This window comes from Morone saxatilis, unplaced genomic scaffold (genome assembly GCF_004916995.1).
Source record: "Morone saxatilis isolate NCDOM2014 unplaced genomic scaffold, NCSU_SB_2.0 Contig12, whole genome shotgun sequence".
NCBI classification, from domain to species: domain Eukaryota; kingdom Metazoa; phylum Chordata; class Actinopteri; family Moronidae; genus Morone; species Morone saxatilis.
This window is the reverse complement of record NW_023339674.1, coordinates 13,748,962-13,765,444: the sequence shown is the minus strand read 5'-3', so window position 1 is coordinate 13,765,444 and position 16,483 is coordinate 13,748,962. Positions and strand designations below refer to the sequence as shown.

Sequence of the window (16,483 nt, the reverse complement as noted above, 5' to 3'; positions counted from 1 at the left end):
CCACTGTGAGAAATTATCTGCTGAGGACAGAAGCAACTCGAGACGTTAGCACAATTTATAGCTCACAGTTGTGCAGAACAAGCTGTGAGGTGGATATAGGATATCTCAGAAAACCTGAGGAACATTTTACTCTTTGTGTGGAGTAAAAGGTTGGCTTAAATCTGTGCCAACACTTCTGTCAAAGCCAAATATGTGTTTAGTCACAGCACACTAAGACAGAATAGATGCTGAACTGGCTACTGGCTTCATGTGGACAAACATTTAGGTAAAATTAAAATGAATAACACCACTAGTCAGTGTACACTGGTCCTTTCCATCTCCCTTATTTTAACAGCTATGTTTACAGTATGAATAAGTAGGAGATCAATGTATGTTCTTTTTCTTCAGCATCGCCCATAAATCCATAAAAGGTTCCTTCTACTTGATGCAACCACTGCAGGCTTCATAGCAAGTTGTCTATAGAGGTTTCTCTCTGAAGCAGGGCATCCTCAAAACTGCCCAAAGTCAACTTAAGTATTTTTCTCGGAAAATCAGGACATTCGTCAAACACAGGAAACATTCACGCAAATACATTTCGACTCAGTTTGTGTGTATTGTGTGGGTGTCGTACTTGACTGTGAAATAAAGACCATTCTGTCTGCAGCGTAGAAGATAACATGACAGATAGAAGTGGTTCCTCTGCCTGCACCACTGCAGCAGCCAATACATAGTTCAAGTCACTTGTGAAGCTGAACAGATGCCTGGCAAAGTCTGGTTTTTCCATCCTAGCCCTGATTTCTCCCCTCAGACACCCGGGAGTCTTTAGTCAGACTGATAATCACCCCCCCCCCCCCCCCACACACACACACACACACATACACAACTAGGTAGCAACAACTGTCCTTGCTGTCAACCCTTCAGTTACTGGATAACAGAAATCCACATACACACATATACGCGTATAATGCTGTTCTCCAGCTGGTTGGATCTAGACAGTGATTCTTGTGCCAAATCCTCCCTTTCGTGACAAGGGGTATTGTGATCTTTCATAAACTGAGAATACACTGTGGTCAAAATGAAGTCACAGTGATAAATATCTCAATTAATCAAGAGTGAAGGTTTGGAACTTGAATCGAAAATGTCCTGATTGCCGTCAGCTCATGCGTCTGGCTGGTCTGCAGTTTGATTTGGCATCAGTGCTGGCATTAATGAATGCCAGTGCCTGACAAAAGTCCCCCCTGAGCCAAATCCGAGTCCCTGCCACAACCTGCTGCTGTCTCATCCCAGCCCACAAACCACTGCAGTGTTTTCAACGGTGATCCTTAAGCAGCCTCCCACCTCCTCCTCTCCTGCAGCCGTTTAATTGTTAATCAGGGCGAGAACAATATTGGTGTGTTACGCCACAGCGTGCCCCCGCATTCCTGTGGTCCGTTATCCGCTCAAATCCAGTCATGCAGAAGGCCTTTGGCACAGCCAAGTGCCACAATGTCTGGCTGTCTGGGCAAAGCACAGCACTGAACGCTACTAGGTTAGGGGAGCCAGGAGAGCACCATGGTGGCACTGCAGGTGTGTGCAAAAGAGAAGGTGATTAACTTGAAGATGCTAAAACTTGCAAGAGTCTATTATCGATTCATGCCCCTTTAAGCAACTTATATAACAAACTCCAAATGGACGAACCAACCAGTGAAGAATGGGCCAAAGGGCCGATTTCTATGGTCATCTACTCCCGTGTCCCCCTCCCAGGCTCCTAGTCACTTTGCAAGTAGGATAATTGCAGAACGACCCTGCAGATACATCAGCCACATAAATCTGACTTGGCGGCGACCAAACCTGCTTGCTTCTGAGCAAATGGCAGCGTTACAGCTTGCTTTAACCAGTCCAAAGACAGAGCTCACTCTCCTTTTGTCTAAACACTTCCATCCCCCTTATTACCAGCTGCAGATGACAATAACATCATCTGCGATTCCCATCTACTGCACAAACACTCACAGCTAAGAGCTCTGTCTGTACAAAATCTGGTCAGTTTCCACTCAAATGTTCAGTACTTCCAACATTCCTCGCTGGGGTTCAAGCTGGAGTGGGAGCTGGAAAGCTATATCACCACAGGCTGAAGCCTAACTCTGTCAATTTATTTCAATAAACTGAAGATGTATTGAACATCACCAGCCCTTCACACATACGCACTTTTAAGCCTTAATCATAACCAAGGCAATCTAAGAAGGACGGTACTTGAGCCACGAGCTGCCTGCTGTGTTGTAATCAATCCATCGTGTTCACAGTGGAAACATGAATGCATCAGACTTTAAAGAGAAAATTCCAGAGAAGGCTCACAACATCAGCAGGCTTCAGAGACCGTTCTGACCTACTGTCACCTTTTGACATCGTGCTGGGAGACATGGGGAAGTTCTCAAAACAAAATGACGACGGGATGATTATTGAGTTATGCCTCAATTCCCAAGACAAATTAACTTAATCAACTGATTGATAGAGATGTCTCTTTCTCTATTATGTCAGTGCAGTTAGAGGAAATGCCTTGTCTGTGTCAAATCATAGTCAGGTAACATAATTTTGCAATTGCTGCCAAATCTCAACATTTTTGGGCGAATTTGTGAATCTTTGTTTCTCAACATCAACGCAACATTTACAATGTCTGACCTCAAGACAAGACAAGAATTGAGGGTAAACTGGACGCACAGGATGAGCACGTCTCAAGGATCATTATGGAGCATTAGCAAACTTAATTACTAGCAATTGCCTCCCCAAACTTATCTTGGACATAGAGAATCATTATCAAATGGATATATTTGTTGACAGCTTTGAAAAGTGAGTTGTCAAACAAACCCCATAATGATCTAGTTATACAAGTTGTAGGATGAGAGCAAATACACACACGTGACAAGAGTGTGTCTAGCTGTCCCTGGGCACTGCATTCAGGTTCCTAAATATTTGGATGGCTCATATGTAGAGGTAAAATGTCTCCATTGGGATTAATGATGACTAAGTATCTGTGCAGAATGTTTAACCAGATTACAAAATATAAAAGTTGTATGTAGCCTTGTCAGTACTTTGAGGAGTACAAACACCCAGTTTCATTCAATTTCCCATTAAGGAAAGGTTGTAAAATGATCGTATTCCACGATGAATGTTTGTATACATTTTGCAACATGTCCCAGCTCTTCATTTGAACTATACAATGTGTAAAATATTCAAGCCTAGGCAATTTTGTTTTTGGCTGTATCATAAAGTCAAATCCAAACACCCAAAATATATGCATACATATTAGGTATCATTGGAAACTTCACTTAGCTGCACAGCAGGAGTTTGAAAAGTGGGTCAGGGGGGCTGAAGAGCTTATGCCTTCGCATTGCCTTTCTTATTAAAACTTTATTTTTTAACCTTTATATTTACCTTATTGAAACATGGGGTTAGGGGTTAGGTCAGTCTTATTTTCAGAAGAGACCAAAAGCTATTTCCACAGATTTTCACTAGGATTTAAAGTCCCCATGCACCTAAAAGGTCCTCTTGCAATGGGAAATACTATAGAAAGTGAAAAGAAAAAAAGATTGCAATGCAATGCAAATCTAGTATTTTTAATAACAAATATGTACCTGGATATTTGTATTATGATTTTGATCTGGTTTTCACTCATTGTTTCATAACCATAATAAACATTGATAAATTCAATACAACTGAAAAATAAAACCAAGAATAATGAGCCCTATGTCACAATCACTTCTTGGACTAGCAGCACTGCGAGACCGATTAGATTAAGGATAAAGTGGCTGGAAATACAATCTCTTCTTGCCCCCTGAAGGCAGTTCAGGGCCTTTGATGCCGACTGTATAGCGAGAGGTGTGGCCAGTGGCAGGGATCACTGGAGGCCATCAGGGTCCAACCCCCGTGGCTGCTACAGAAGTCTCCCTTTAATACCTGCAGAAGGTGGCGTGTCTCTCCTTTTTTTAGAAAAGCAAACAGACCACAACAGGAAAATAAAATATTTGCCAGGCTAAACGATGGGCGAGCTGGGGACATACGCAGCAGCCTGAGTGAGGAGAACAGTTGGTGACTGTGGAGCCTCCTCTAACAGGCCCAATGGCAGCATTATGCCAGAGGCTGTCAGGAGGAGGGTGTGTGACGCTGGAATGTTAAATACTGCAGGAATGTTATTTATTTTCACAAACACCACCAAGTACCTCCATACTAACACACATGTGAGGGTGCCTGCATATACACACAGAGGATACTAATGTGCACACTGACTGGTCTGATGTGCTCGGATCGGCCCGGCCAATGGGAACGCTCCAGCTCTGCCTCTCCTTACCTGTGGTAAGATCAGAGCTCTCAGCCTTGATGTGCTGCCATGTACTCAGTTCATAAAGACGTCAACACATAGGAGACACAGAGCAACACGGGAGGAGGAGGAGGGGGCAAAAAGGAGAGGAGGAGAGGAGAGGAGGAGGGAGGGGGCAAAATAAAGATTTGCTAAAACATTCACGAGAGCTTTAGTTTCTACTTTGTTGTGAGAGAGAAAAAAACACGATGTTCCACTTTTTTCTCCAAACAGATGTTAGAGAAATTGTAATTCTTTTCACAAAAGATTAATAATATTTTTACAGCTGGGCGAGGATCTGTGTATAAAGCTGTGTCATTGCTCATGTCTAGACAAAAGTGTGCGCTTTTTATGAGAGGATCACCTCAGCTCTTTCTCTGCTGATTCAGAATAAAATGGAGGAGCCCATTTGCCCGCAGACAGTGATGGGGCCGATTAACTTCCTACCACTTCTGAGCAGTGGAAGCTGTGTGTCATCACCCTGGCATTTGTTGAGCTGGTCTGCAGCGGCGAGCGGCAGTGGAAATCGACTGGGTCTCAGGTTCATGTGAGGAGATGGTGCCAGCTTCCCCATTTCCAACTAGGTTAAAATGTCACTCGCATGAAGGTAAAAAGTTGAATAAGATTTAATCACACCCTGAGACCAGTCTTTGTGAATACTAACATGTACAATAGTTACACTTCAAGCCATTGAAGCTGTAAGTATCCACCCCTATGAAGTGTCCTCAAGTTGACCCTGAGTGTGATGTTGAGGGACAGATGCAGACAGACAACTTCCCTCCAGGAGTCATTGTATCACTGTTGTAATCACACATCTTATTGTATGCCTGTGTGTTACATGAAGTGTTTGTAAAGCTCAAGTTCCACTCTTTACATCTGCTAGAAGTCCACAATAACACAGCATAAAAGGAGGTTGGGAGACATCCGGGATGTTCGTGTGACAGCTCTTCTACCACATAAAACATGCAAACAAAACCCCGCAGTAACACTGTTGAATAGATCAATGCACAACAAGGGGGGGGGGGGGTTCCAACTCTTTCCAAATAAGCAGCTTTGGATAAAAATATCCATCAAATGAGAGCCCTTCATATGTTTGTGTTACTACACATAACAAAATTGATGGGGAAATTATTCTTAGAATACGACAGACTCATCAAACTTATTTGCTCCTGGGGGACAAATACAGCACAGAGTCACAGAGTCTGAATAAGCACTTTGTTCCCAGCTCTCCTGTTTCATCTGCCTCTTGGATTGTTCCCACGCCTAGCATTCAACATTGTTCCATCCAAAAGATGTACCTCATGGGAAATGCTGTTTGGGAAATTTGTATGAATGTAGAGAGAATAAGAAAGATTACTAATGCCTACAGATGGTTGTAATGCAAAGTGAATCTATTAACTCACTCTTGAGATCTTGGGTTACACTCTCACGTGTCATTGTGGGATTAAGCAGGAAAGAGAAAGAAAAAGTTGGAGTTGCCACATACATTTGTACAAAAATAACAGAGGAGCCATAAAAAAAAACAAAGCACGGTTGTAAACAAAGCAGTGAAGCAAGTGCACAGACATCTGCAGAGACAACCTGCTCTGATCTGGGCTGCTGAGCCTTGATCTACCTGTAAGTAAATCTAACATCAACAACATAGTAGTCTTTGATATGTGAGGGATGGACACACACACATGAAGTGCATGTTACATCACACAGCTGCATACTTCTGCTGTCAGGACTAGAAAACTTCATGGCTCCCTGATATGAACTTTTTAAAAAGCTTGTCAGCCTTCTAGCTGATATTATCAGCAGGCCAATATTATTGGTCAGTACTGGCTTATCTCACATCAGTATCGGCCTATATTGCAGGTAGTACATCCATGTGGTCATGTTTTTTTTTAATATTAACTATAAACTTATTTTGCCTACATTTTAAATATTGTTCTGTATATTTTTTGATGTGTTCGTTAAATAAAATGTAATACCAGTTACATGTTTAACTACTCCTCTAAACTTTGATAATATAACTGTTTGTTTATTATTGATTTTTTTTTTTCTCAAATATCAATATTGGGGCCTACAATAGCTCTATTTCTGCGGTGGAGTCAGCCTACCACCGATCACTCTCATCCCTCTGCATCACGTTGCTGGGCAGCAGCAACAGCTGATGAAGACTGTGGCAGGTAATGTGAAGCAGATCCCCCCCTCCTCCCCTCCCCTCCACCTCCACCTCTCCCTCCCCCCATCCACCTCTCCCTCCCCCTACCTTCTGGTAAGCAAGCTGGAGATAGTTGTAGGGGATCCTCCGGTGGAAGTCCTGCACTACATCCTCGCTGACTTTATGCACCGACTGCGAGCCGAGTATCTCCTCGATGCATTTGTTCATACACGCTGCTCTCTTGAGGACAACGTCGAAGAAAACCAGGTCTGAGAAGCTTGCATCAAACGGATGCTGGTCCTGGCACCCGAGCCGGCACCGGACCCTGGTGCGCCGGACCTCTGTGTAGCTGCTGAGCGCTCCCTCCATGAAGCGCACCACATCGCTGTAGTCGTTGTTGTAAAAAGCCTGCACCGCATTGTCATATAACAGGTCGTAAGGCTCCAGAAAGGCTGTAGAGGGTGACAACGCCACGGTTAACAGGACTATTGATAAGATAGGAACTGGTGAGAAGTTTCCATCCATCCTCTGCTTCGGTTCCGACGGTGAGGAGCGACAGGCGGAGCGCACACGGAGCGGTGGTCGGTCACAACAACTATCAGCTCAGTCTCGTTGTAGAGTCCATTTAAAAAAGCTCCTCGCAGAGATATTCAGGACACCGGACCAGGGCGGAAATAATGTTGCTTTAGTCGGGGACACACATTTTGTTATGACCCCAGCTCCGGCAGCGTTAACTCCTCCCCTCCAAGAAATGAATGGGCAGAAAACAATCACAGTGCGCGCTCCTTACAGGCTCCCACAGGGGTCCTTCAGGGAGCCCCGTGGGTAGCCATAAACTCTGTATTTCAACAAGTTTGAACACTTGGATTGGACCGACAGCTTTTCTTTTTCAACAAATTAAAGTGTGGTTCCTTGAGACAAATGTTAAATCTTGAAAGGTTCCTCGGCAGATCTCAAGAAACTGTGGAGAAAAAAAGGAAAAAGTTGTGGGGTTCTTAATGTGACTACACACATGCCTGAAAAAGGAACTTCCCTCTTTAAAGAAAACGGCACCAAATAGCAAAATAAAAGAGAGATTTCTCTTTATTGAACCGGCAACAATACATTAAATTAAACTCACTTTTTAAAACACATTTGATTAAACAAGCTTTAAATTATCACTATATCACAATAGTTAAGTAAAATCTTTTCAAAGAGATAATAAGACTAAGACTAAGATAATAAGTCAATAATATTATTAATATACTAATATTAATCTTATATTCATTATTAGGGTGACTTTGTAACTTCTTCAACCTCTTGGATAAGGCTCTTGTTTATGAATGGGCACTAACCCTGTTAAATAAACACATACATTTCAAATAAGTGGAACGTTTTGAATATTTGAGTCGCCTAATACACATTAGATGATTACGTTTGCAAATTGCAGGCTTTTCTCCCACAATCTATTCTGGTGAGATACGCATGTACAAATACCTGCTGTCTTGTCTTCTAGAAGTTTCAATGTCTCAGGACAGTCAGACATCATCCACTTACAGGAGACTGTCTCCCTCTGGAGGAATTTCAGTTAAAAGCAGTTTCACTGTTTTAAAACCAATCTCAGCTCTTCATTCAAGTCAAAAACAGACGTGTTCATATTGAATGAATAAACAATACCTAATGCACTTTGTCAAGAACACTCAGGAAGTCTTAACAAGAAGGGAGACACACCATGGCAAATATTTAAATATGGGAACTTTATTTCACAAATTAACCAAATTAGACCAACTAGTGCCAATAAACCACAAAAGACGAGAGAGCAGAGAGATGGTGGAGGAGTACAGCTGGGGCTAAAGGAAGTTCAGGACACTGGACCCAGGTGCACTGACTGCAGTCAGTCACATGCAGGGGAGAGACACAGATACAAACTCCCAGATGACACCAGGGCCATCACAACCTTACATACACTGCATGCTGTACTCAAGCTTCTGATTTAACTGTGAATGTAGACAGATGTTATGTGGAAATAAGGTTTTTGTTTTAGTCTTCATTTTTATTTTAAGGAAAAACTTATCTGAAAACCAAATGGAAAAACCAAATGGAAAAGCTACTACGTTTGAGATACACCACTAGAGGGCAGTACATACAGTATTTTTATTTACAGATTAGATTACATTTTTAGAAACATATACGTACACTGTAAACCATTAAAATACACTTCCTAAACATTATACGAAAGCTTTACCTGTAAGATCTAAATTCCAGTTTGTGCTGTTTTAAAAATAAACTTAGTGAGTAAGTGAGTGTGTGGGAGGATGTGCCACAATCACAAATGTGTCAATCTCTTTACTGTAAGAATAGATAACATGAATGTACAGAAATGTACTAAATGTTCTAAAGTATGAATGTATTTTGGTAGCAAAGCACACTGACTGTAGAGGAATTATAGGACAATGTTTTTTTTAAGTTACCCTGTATTTGTCCTCAACCAGGTATGATTCAGTGGGAAGGTGCAGGGTATAATGGATACAAATAAAACAAACTAAAGCATAAGAGACCTCAGTATGAATTGTTCTATGTGTTTATACAGCTACAAAGTCCTAAACACCTACAAGAAATTGACAAAATAACAGAGATTGTATTACAGGTGTTACTATAATTTATTTTATAGCCTATATGGGCCAGAATGATCTGTATGTAAATAATATTGTAAATAAAGATGTAGGTCTATCACTTACACTGTCTAACTGTGTTGCAATCAGTGATGCATTATAAAAACCAGTTTAACTTGTAAGTGCTTATTCTTTCCTCCACCTTCCATGTCAGTGAATGTATTTTGGACAGAGAGAGTCAGACAGAAATACTTTGAACTATAAATAAGACTGTAATAACTCCAGACAAATACAAGAAGTATAATGCTCTCGAAGGAACAGATACAGCGTGATAACACATGAGTTACGGGCAGCAGTAGCTCAGTCAATAGGGACTTGGCTTGGGGACCGGAGGCTGGCTGGTTCAAACCAAACCAGTCAATATGGAGGTGGACTGGTAGCTGGAGACTAACAGTTCACCCCCAGGGCACTGCCGAGGTACCTGTAAGCAAGGCACCTAACCTCTAACCGGTGAGGTTTCTGTGTTTGGCCCACACTAAAACTACTAATCTGAGTGAAAAAGATGAATTTCTTTACTGGGACAAATAAAGTATCCAAACAATTTTATAAAATATGAATCGGAGAACAAATCAAAATCAAGAACAAAAAAAAGCTACATTTAAAAGAAGCTCAAAGTTTTTTAAATATCAACTCGTTGCATGATAACATTCATCATGCAGCTCGACATTTTACTTTCACTTCTTCTTTGAGAGTTAAGGAAGGGTTGGCTGGCGTCAGAGCGTGGGCAGCAGCATGTCAGTCCCATGAGAAACACTAACATTCGTTTACATCCGCTGAGAATGACAACGCAGCCTCCTGTTATTTGTTGTGTTCACCAAAGAATGAGATCAACCGTTTGAGTCTGATTGAAGGTGTTTTTGTGTAGCTACTGTGGTGTACAGAAAAACACAACATTGCTTATCTGCATATCAAATTCTTCTGCGTTTTGTATCTTTAAAGGATCAAGTAAGTTTGTCAAAAAGGGATGTTAATTGCTCCACACACACTTTGACTCAGTTTAATGGTGAGATTGGAGCGAACTTTGTAATCTGTTCAAACAGATTTTGGTAGTCGAGTTTTACATTTTTTACTGATTAATGCTTGCTGTAGTTGCCTTCTGCCTTTTGTATCCTTCTTAACAAAATGTGAAAAGTACCAAACAATCATAAAATCTGATTCTAGGAACTGGTGCGTACCCAAAAAGGGTTTAAGACACCGTGTTTTTCAGAGTGTATGTGATGTAATGTTCCTGTTTCTTCTCTATGGCAGATTTCCTCAAACTGACTCTGAGCTCTACAGTATTTAGTGAGTGAGACGACGGTACAGTAGATATGAAAGGAAGGAAACTGTTTCAGTGGAAGGAAAAACCTAATTACTGGAGCACCGTTGGCCTGTTTAAGGCTACAGGATCTGCTTTGTTGGAGTAAACAGCAAAATCCTTCTGGGATCTTTACGATTTAAATGGAACCAAGTCAAATTTAATGTGGGTTAATGTAGAATTTAATTAAATTAATTTAAGTTATTCACACATTTAGAACATAAAACCTTACTTTTTTGTTTTTGATTTAAATTAGCTGGTAATCATACCCTAATTATATAAATTGGAGTGATAAGAATTTAGCATGTCAGCAGGGATTTCTTAAATTATACACTATACATTATACAATAGGCTTTATACTGTAATGTCAAGGAAACAAATTTGTTATTTGTTATTTATTTTTATTTTCAAACCGTACATACATCTGTCACACTGCCACAAAACAATACAAATAACAAAATTACGTAAAAATACACCAAGAAAATATACTTGTACTTACATATAATTAACAACACACAAACAAATCTACATTAACACCAGTGTGAAACTGAGGAGGTAAAGGGATATTACAGCGTAAAGTAATCTTGCTAGAGTCAAAACTTTATTTCTACACTGTAAACTATTCTTACATAACCTAAAGTTCTTCATTGCTACCTGTGAAGAGTACATTTATGATTTCATATACAAACAGGCTGAGAAAAGTCATAGTGTGTAAACTGAAGTGATTTAAAAATGGAGTCCGTATTTATATTTCTCGGATTGGAAAACAGACAAACAGATGACAGCAGCAGAAATTGCTGCAGTGACCGATGGCAACCGAGTAACAAACATACATACAGTAAGTACAGAAAAGATCAATACTGAAAAATGGGGCTCAAAATCATTACACACAGTCTGATCTGGTGTGTAATCCCGATCCTGGTTATTGTCTTTATGTTCAGTAGGTTGTATTTATAATCCGGCAGTGGGACATTTCCTCATCCTAGAAACAACAGCCTGCTTCAGTTTGCCTGTATCAAGGCCTCTCCTGGGCCCCCCAGCTTTCCTCCATTAGACGTAGTTGGACTTTTGGTTGGTGGTGGGGAACAGGTGGTTTCCGCTAATGGACTCGTTCGACTCGGACCGTGAGCATCTCCGACAGCTCAGGAAAGAACCACCCGCCATAGTGAGGAGGCCACCAACCCAGCTGACAAACACCGCCTTACCAAACTCAAAGCTGCAAAGAAACACAGATACATTTAAATGCACATGTATATACAGAATCAGCTGTTTACATAATTAAAATGTGTGTGTATGTGTGCGTGTGTGTGTGTGTGTTTTCATACTTGTCCAGATGATGGGCATTATGGGAGGTGTCAACAATCATTTTGACATACCAGGAGGTTATGATGATGGTCAATAAACCTGAAAACACAGCATATAATTCATCACCGTCGTGTTCATTTCAACTCTGGTGTCTGGTGTGGTTTTGCTGTGATATATTTATTGTGTTGCCTCTCCGTAACTCATTGTTATTGTTAAGAGATTTTAAAAAGAGGGTTTCCTAGTTAAATAAAGGTTACATCAAAACAAACGTGTTTAAAAATGATAATATTGGCACAGTATATTTGACATATTATCCATTCTGGGTGCCACTGAACACACCTGAAACCATGAACATGATTCCTCCGATCATAGCTGTTGTGGATTTGCTCTCCGGCTTGCTGTCCATGAAGTGGGTGCACTTCATTCCCACTGTGGAGATCATCAGCGCCACAGTGGAGAGGAAGATGCTGAGCAGCATCACCGCCCTGGTGGCCTGGACCTCATCTAGAGGAGCAGAAGTGGGAATGTTGGTACATATACACCGTGAACCTCGGATTGTTGGACATGATCCTTGCTTGCATCTTACAGTTTATTTACTTATTTCTGTAACTAAATGTATTTAAACTGTAGTAATAGTAATAGTCTTTTTCTGTTTTACCCTGTAGGCTTAACCTTTCCCAAAATAAAGCTGAAATACAAATTAAAATTCTACAAAATAAACTAAAGAATTGGCAGTAACTAGATTATAGAAGAATAAAAAACCATAATATGGCCGTATATGAATAAGATTATGCCATGAAGCCTGATGAGGTCAGTCCAAGAAGCTTATACAACAAAGACACTTCTGGTTAATTATAGTAACTTGTCAGTGGAAGGTATCTCAACAAGCAGTGTCTGGTTTTTAGAGGAGATGCAGATGCGATAAAAAAAAAACCTACCTGGCAGCTTGAGCAGGGACTGGTAAAGTTCACAGGTTGTTCTCTCGTAGCCACTGCAGCTCATCCACAAGCCGTCGAAGATGCGGTGCGTCTTTCCCTGGGTCTGCTTCTTCCATTCAACCATGAAAGTAGCGGCCACAGTGGCAGCGAGACCCACCAGTGAGAGGAGGAAACCGAGCAGCTGCAGTCCCGAGCTGGCCATATTGGTCGAGATAAGAGCAGAGTTCAGTGAATTCAAGTAAAAACCCGGGAACTCGGTTGGAAAAGTGACCAGGAGGAAAAAAAGTTAGAAACTCAATGAGAAGTCGTTAAATAGTGGCTGATGTAAAACGACCTCCCGGTAAGTTTCTCCGCACTGCTCCTCGGACCGTTATGCGCGCGCTCCGCTGCAGCCTCTATTTAAGGTCCGAGGCGCGTGACGCACGTGAAGTCTCTACTCCACCTGCAGCGGATGACGGGAGGACATTTTTCCTCAGAAAGTCAACCTCAGGACCGTGTCATGGATTGCGGTAAGAAAAAATATCTGATGTAACATCAGAGAGGTTGTAATATTAGTATATTGCGCTTCTCTCCTTAAAGTGTCATGTAATTTAATTTATTTTATACATGCAACAAATATAAGATCATCAACAATAAAAATGAACATTGAAATAACTCAAAACATCAGGAAAAAAGAAAGAATTACGTACAAAATTACTAGCTGATTATTTTAAAGTTTCCCATAAGAGACAGTGTAACTTTTTGTTAGACTCGCTGCAGCGAATTATAAGCAACACTTGAAATGCAATGTCATGTTAATTCTCACAATTAACATGAGTAAGCACAGATTGCATGGTTAGTGTGCAAATATAATTAAATTAAGGAAAATGACACTGCACACAAGCACACCTGGAGCATGTAAATTTGTATAAGAGGAACCCGTTTTGTTATTGTGGGCATGTTATTATTCTGAATGATTCCAGTGCAGCTCCAGGGACCTTCACGGTTCTCCAACAAAATCAGAAAGAGTTAATTTGCATTTTATAGTGCATTTACTGCAGATTACATATACTGCACTTTACAATGTGTAATCAATATGAGTTCAGTTTCAGAGCAGCTCCACAGAAAAACATGCTAAATTAATCATTTGATCCACTTTAATCTACAGGTTTGATATGAAACAGTATCAAATGTTTAATTGACTCTTCAACTTACTTATAAACAATGTGCTATGCATATACCAATGAGCTATAACATTATAAACACTGACTGGTGACGTGAATAACACTGATTATCTCGTTATCATGGCGCCTGTCAGTGGGTGGGATATATTATGCAGCAAGTGGACATTTTGTCCTCAATGTTGATGTGTTAGAAGCAGGAAAGATGGGCAGCGTGAGGATTTGAGCGACTTGGACAAGGGCCACATTGTGATGGCTAGACAACTAGGGAAAAGCATATCTAAAACTGCAGCTCTGCAGAGGTCAGCACTTATCAAAAGTGGTCCAAGGAAGGAACAGAGGTGCACCGGAGACAAGGGTCATAGGCAGCCAAGGCTCATTGATGCACGTGGGGAGCAAAGGATGAAAACATCTGTAAAGAGAGGTATTTCACCCAAACAAGCGAAGGTTTGCATGCTCCATTGTCATTCCTTTCCTAAGCAATTAACAGAAGTAAGCTTGTGTTTATGTGAACCAACAGTCTTCATTTTACCCAGACAATTACCAAATTATTTGACCATATTTGGTGAAGGGGATGCCAGTCTGTAAACACTGTGCATTTGTGTGTTAGATTGGATCAGTGTCCACCCTTTCCTGAAATAAACCTCCATCAAAACATTTTGCGGCAATTAAAGTCACAGCTCCCTTCTGAATTTGCCTAAAGCAAGTCGTTTTGTATCCCTCCCTTACAAGCACTTAGTTTTTCGCTCCCATTGTTTATTATTATTAAAGATCTGCCCGGGTCAAACTTTATTTTCAAGGAATTCCTGTTGTAGGTTTGCAGGCTGCGGGCAGAACCAGATTTTTAGTGACAATATCAGGAAATGTATATAACTTCCCTGTGATTCCCTAATCCTTTTGCTTCTTGTTTAACAAAAAAACATCCATCAAGTGTAAAAAACAACAAACCCAAGACATGTGGCCTATGCTTAGGTGAACTTCAGAGAGAAAAGATATGTAATCTCTAATTCCAGCAATCTGTCCTCCCACATTACCATATCATCATCAGCTGTCCTTCATAAGTGACACCAATAACCTCCCCATCTGTGTAATGAGTAACATCCTATGAGGAGTTTGTGAGAACAGTATTATTCACTTCACTATTTCACACTTGCTTTGGCAATGTAAACGTCTGTTTGCCAATGCCAGTAAAGCCCCTTTCAACTGATTTTAATTAAACTGAATTTTGATGGTAACAATTATCTCTATGTGTGCAGTTCAACATGTGTAACAGGTGTTCATGAAGGTAAGAAAGTGAAGTAAATGTATCTATGTGGTATGTTTTCATAGAGCCGTTGGTCTCAGCTGAACGTTCGGTCGCCATAGTTACCACTACTGGCAGAGTTCCATAGCAGTTTAACTGACATTGTTAGTTACATCCACCATTTTGTCAGATCAGGCAAATATTGACAGACCAGACATCTTCTCCCCAACTCCTTGTTGCAGCATTATCTACTCTTTTTTTTTAATAGCCCTTTTTGATTGTTGATTTAGTTTTTCTGCGAAAGTTAACCTAGCCGTCTGAGGCTAATGTCCTACTGGTAACATAATCCATAATACTAATAATAATACTAATAATAATAATAATAATAATAATAATAATAATGACACTGAACCTGTTGTCAAAACTGTTTTAAAAATTTCAGATTCTTGTCTTCAAGCTTCCTCATTCATGCAACCATGCTCTTGAGTGAAGTTTCCTGGTGGACTGGACCAGTGGATAACCAGCTTCATGAGAACACGTCAAGGATCACTGGGGAAGCTGGACAAATCAAAGTCTGAACAAAGTTTGATGCTAAGATAATAATACAGTCATCATGATAGACACTGTGAATCATCTTGGGCTATCATGTTGTGGGCATTATGTTTGGAAATTTGCAACCAAAATTAAATTAGACCTTTTCACTTCTCTTTTAGCTGCCAAAAAAAGCTGTTTCCCATCACTCTCAGAAAAGAAACTCTGTGTCATCAAAAGGGGAAGAGGTCACAGAGTGCATGTGGACATACAAGTTACTCCTCAACATTAACTATGACACTTTTCTTGGTGTGATTCAAAACAGGGGAGGGGTCAATGTCGGTTTCTGCTCAGACAATGGACCGGTGTGACTATGATTCTGATGCCTGATCAGCAGATACACCCACTCCCTATAGACAGTCTATCTGCCTGCATGAATCCAATGTGACACCCATATACACACCAAGGACAATACAAGTCACAATCCACTTCTAATAGCAAATCTGACTGTGAGTGTTTATAACAGTAAAATGTTGTACGTAAAGACTACTTATACTTTAGAAACCGTGGATGATGCTTAACCAATTCAGGGAACATATTAGTGGTACGATACAAATCTAAAATTTATAAAATCTAAACAAATTCGTACCTCTGTGCCCCAAAACTAGTTTTTGGTAGAGACACCAAATCCAGACCATATTAACTGGTATAAAGTTGGGAAAAAAGACTTAAACTGTAGATTAGGATTAGGATAGGAAATATTGGTCGATCCAACACTTGAAATATCTCAACAACTCTTAAAGGACCTACTATGTGTATTTTCTGTTTGAAACATTCAAAAAATAATTTGTATAAAGACGTCTATGTATTGTGCTGCAGAGATATTTACACTGCAATTAGCTT

General features: G+C 40.5%; 2 protein-coding genes across 2 annotated transcripts in view; both read right to left on the bottom strand.

Moving 5' to 3' along the window:
- p3h2 (prolyl 3-hydroxylase 2) overlaps positions 1 to 7,399 on the bottom strand; it is a gene marked incomplete in the record, with an annotated part of 54,099 nt that extends 46,700 nt beyond the window's left edge. The window contains 1 exon segment of the mRNA XM_035653141.1: positions 6,564 to 7,399. Coding sequence (XP_035509034.1) covers positions 6,564 to 6,980 — 417 coding nt within the window.
- A 3,397-nt stretch (positions 7,400 to 10,796) lies between these two features.
- On the bottom strand, positions 10,797 to 13,006 carry LOC118322101 (claudin-19). Its single transcript, XM_035653685.1, has 4 exons — positions 12,647 to 13,006; positions 12,048 to 12,212; positions 11,729 to 11,807; positions 10,797 to 11,619 (listed from the first exon to the last, which is right to left on the bottom strand). The coding sequence occupies exons 1-4, from the start codon at positions 12,846 to 12,848 to the stop codon at positions 11,454 to 11,456; spliced, it is 612 nt and encodes a 203-aa protein (XP_035509578.1). The 5' UTR covers positions 12,849 to 13,006; the 3' UTR covers positions 10,797 to 11,453.
- Between the last annotated feature and the right edge of the window lie 3,477 nt (positions 13,007 to 16,483).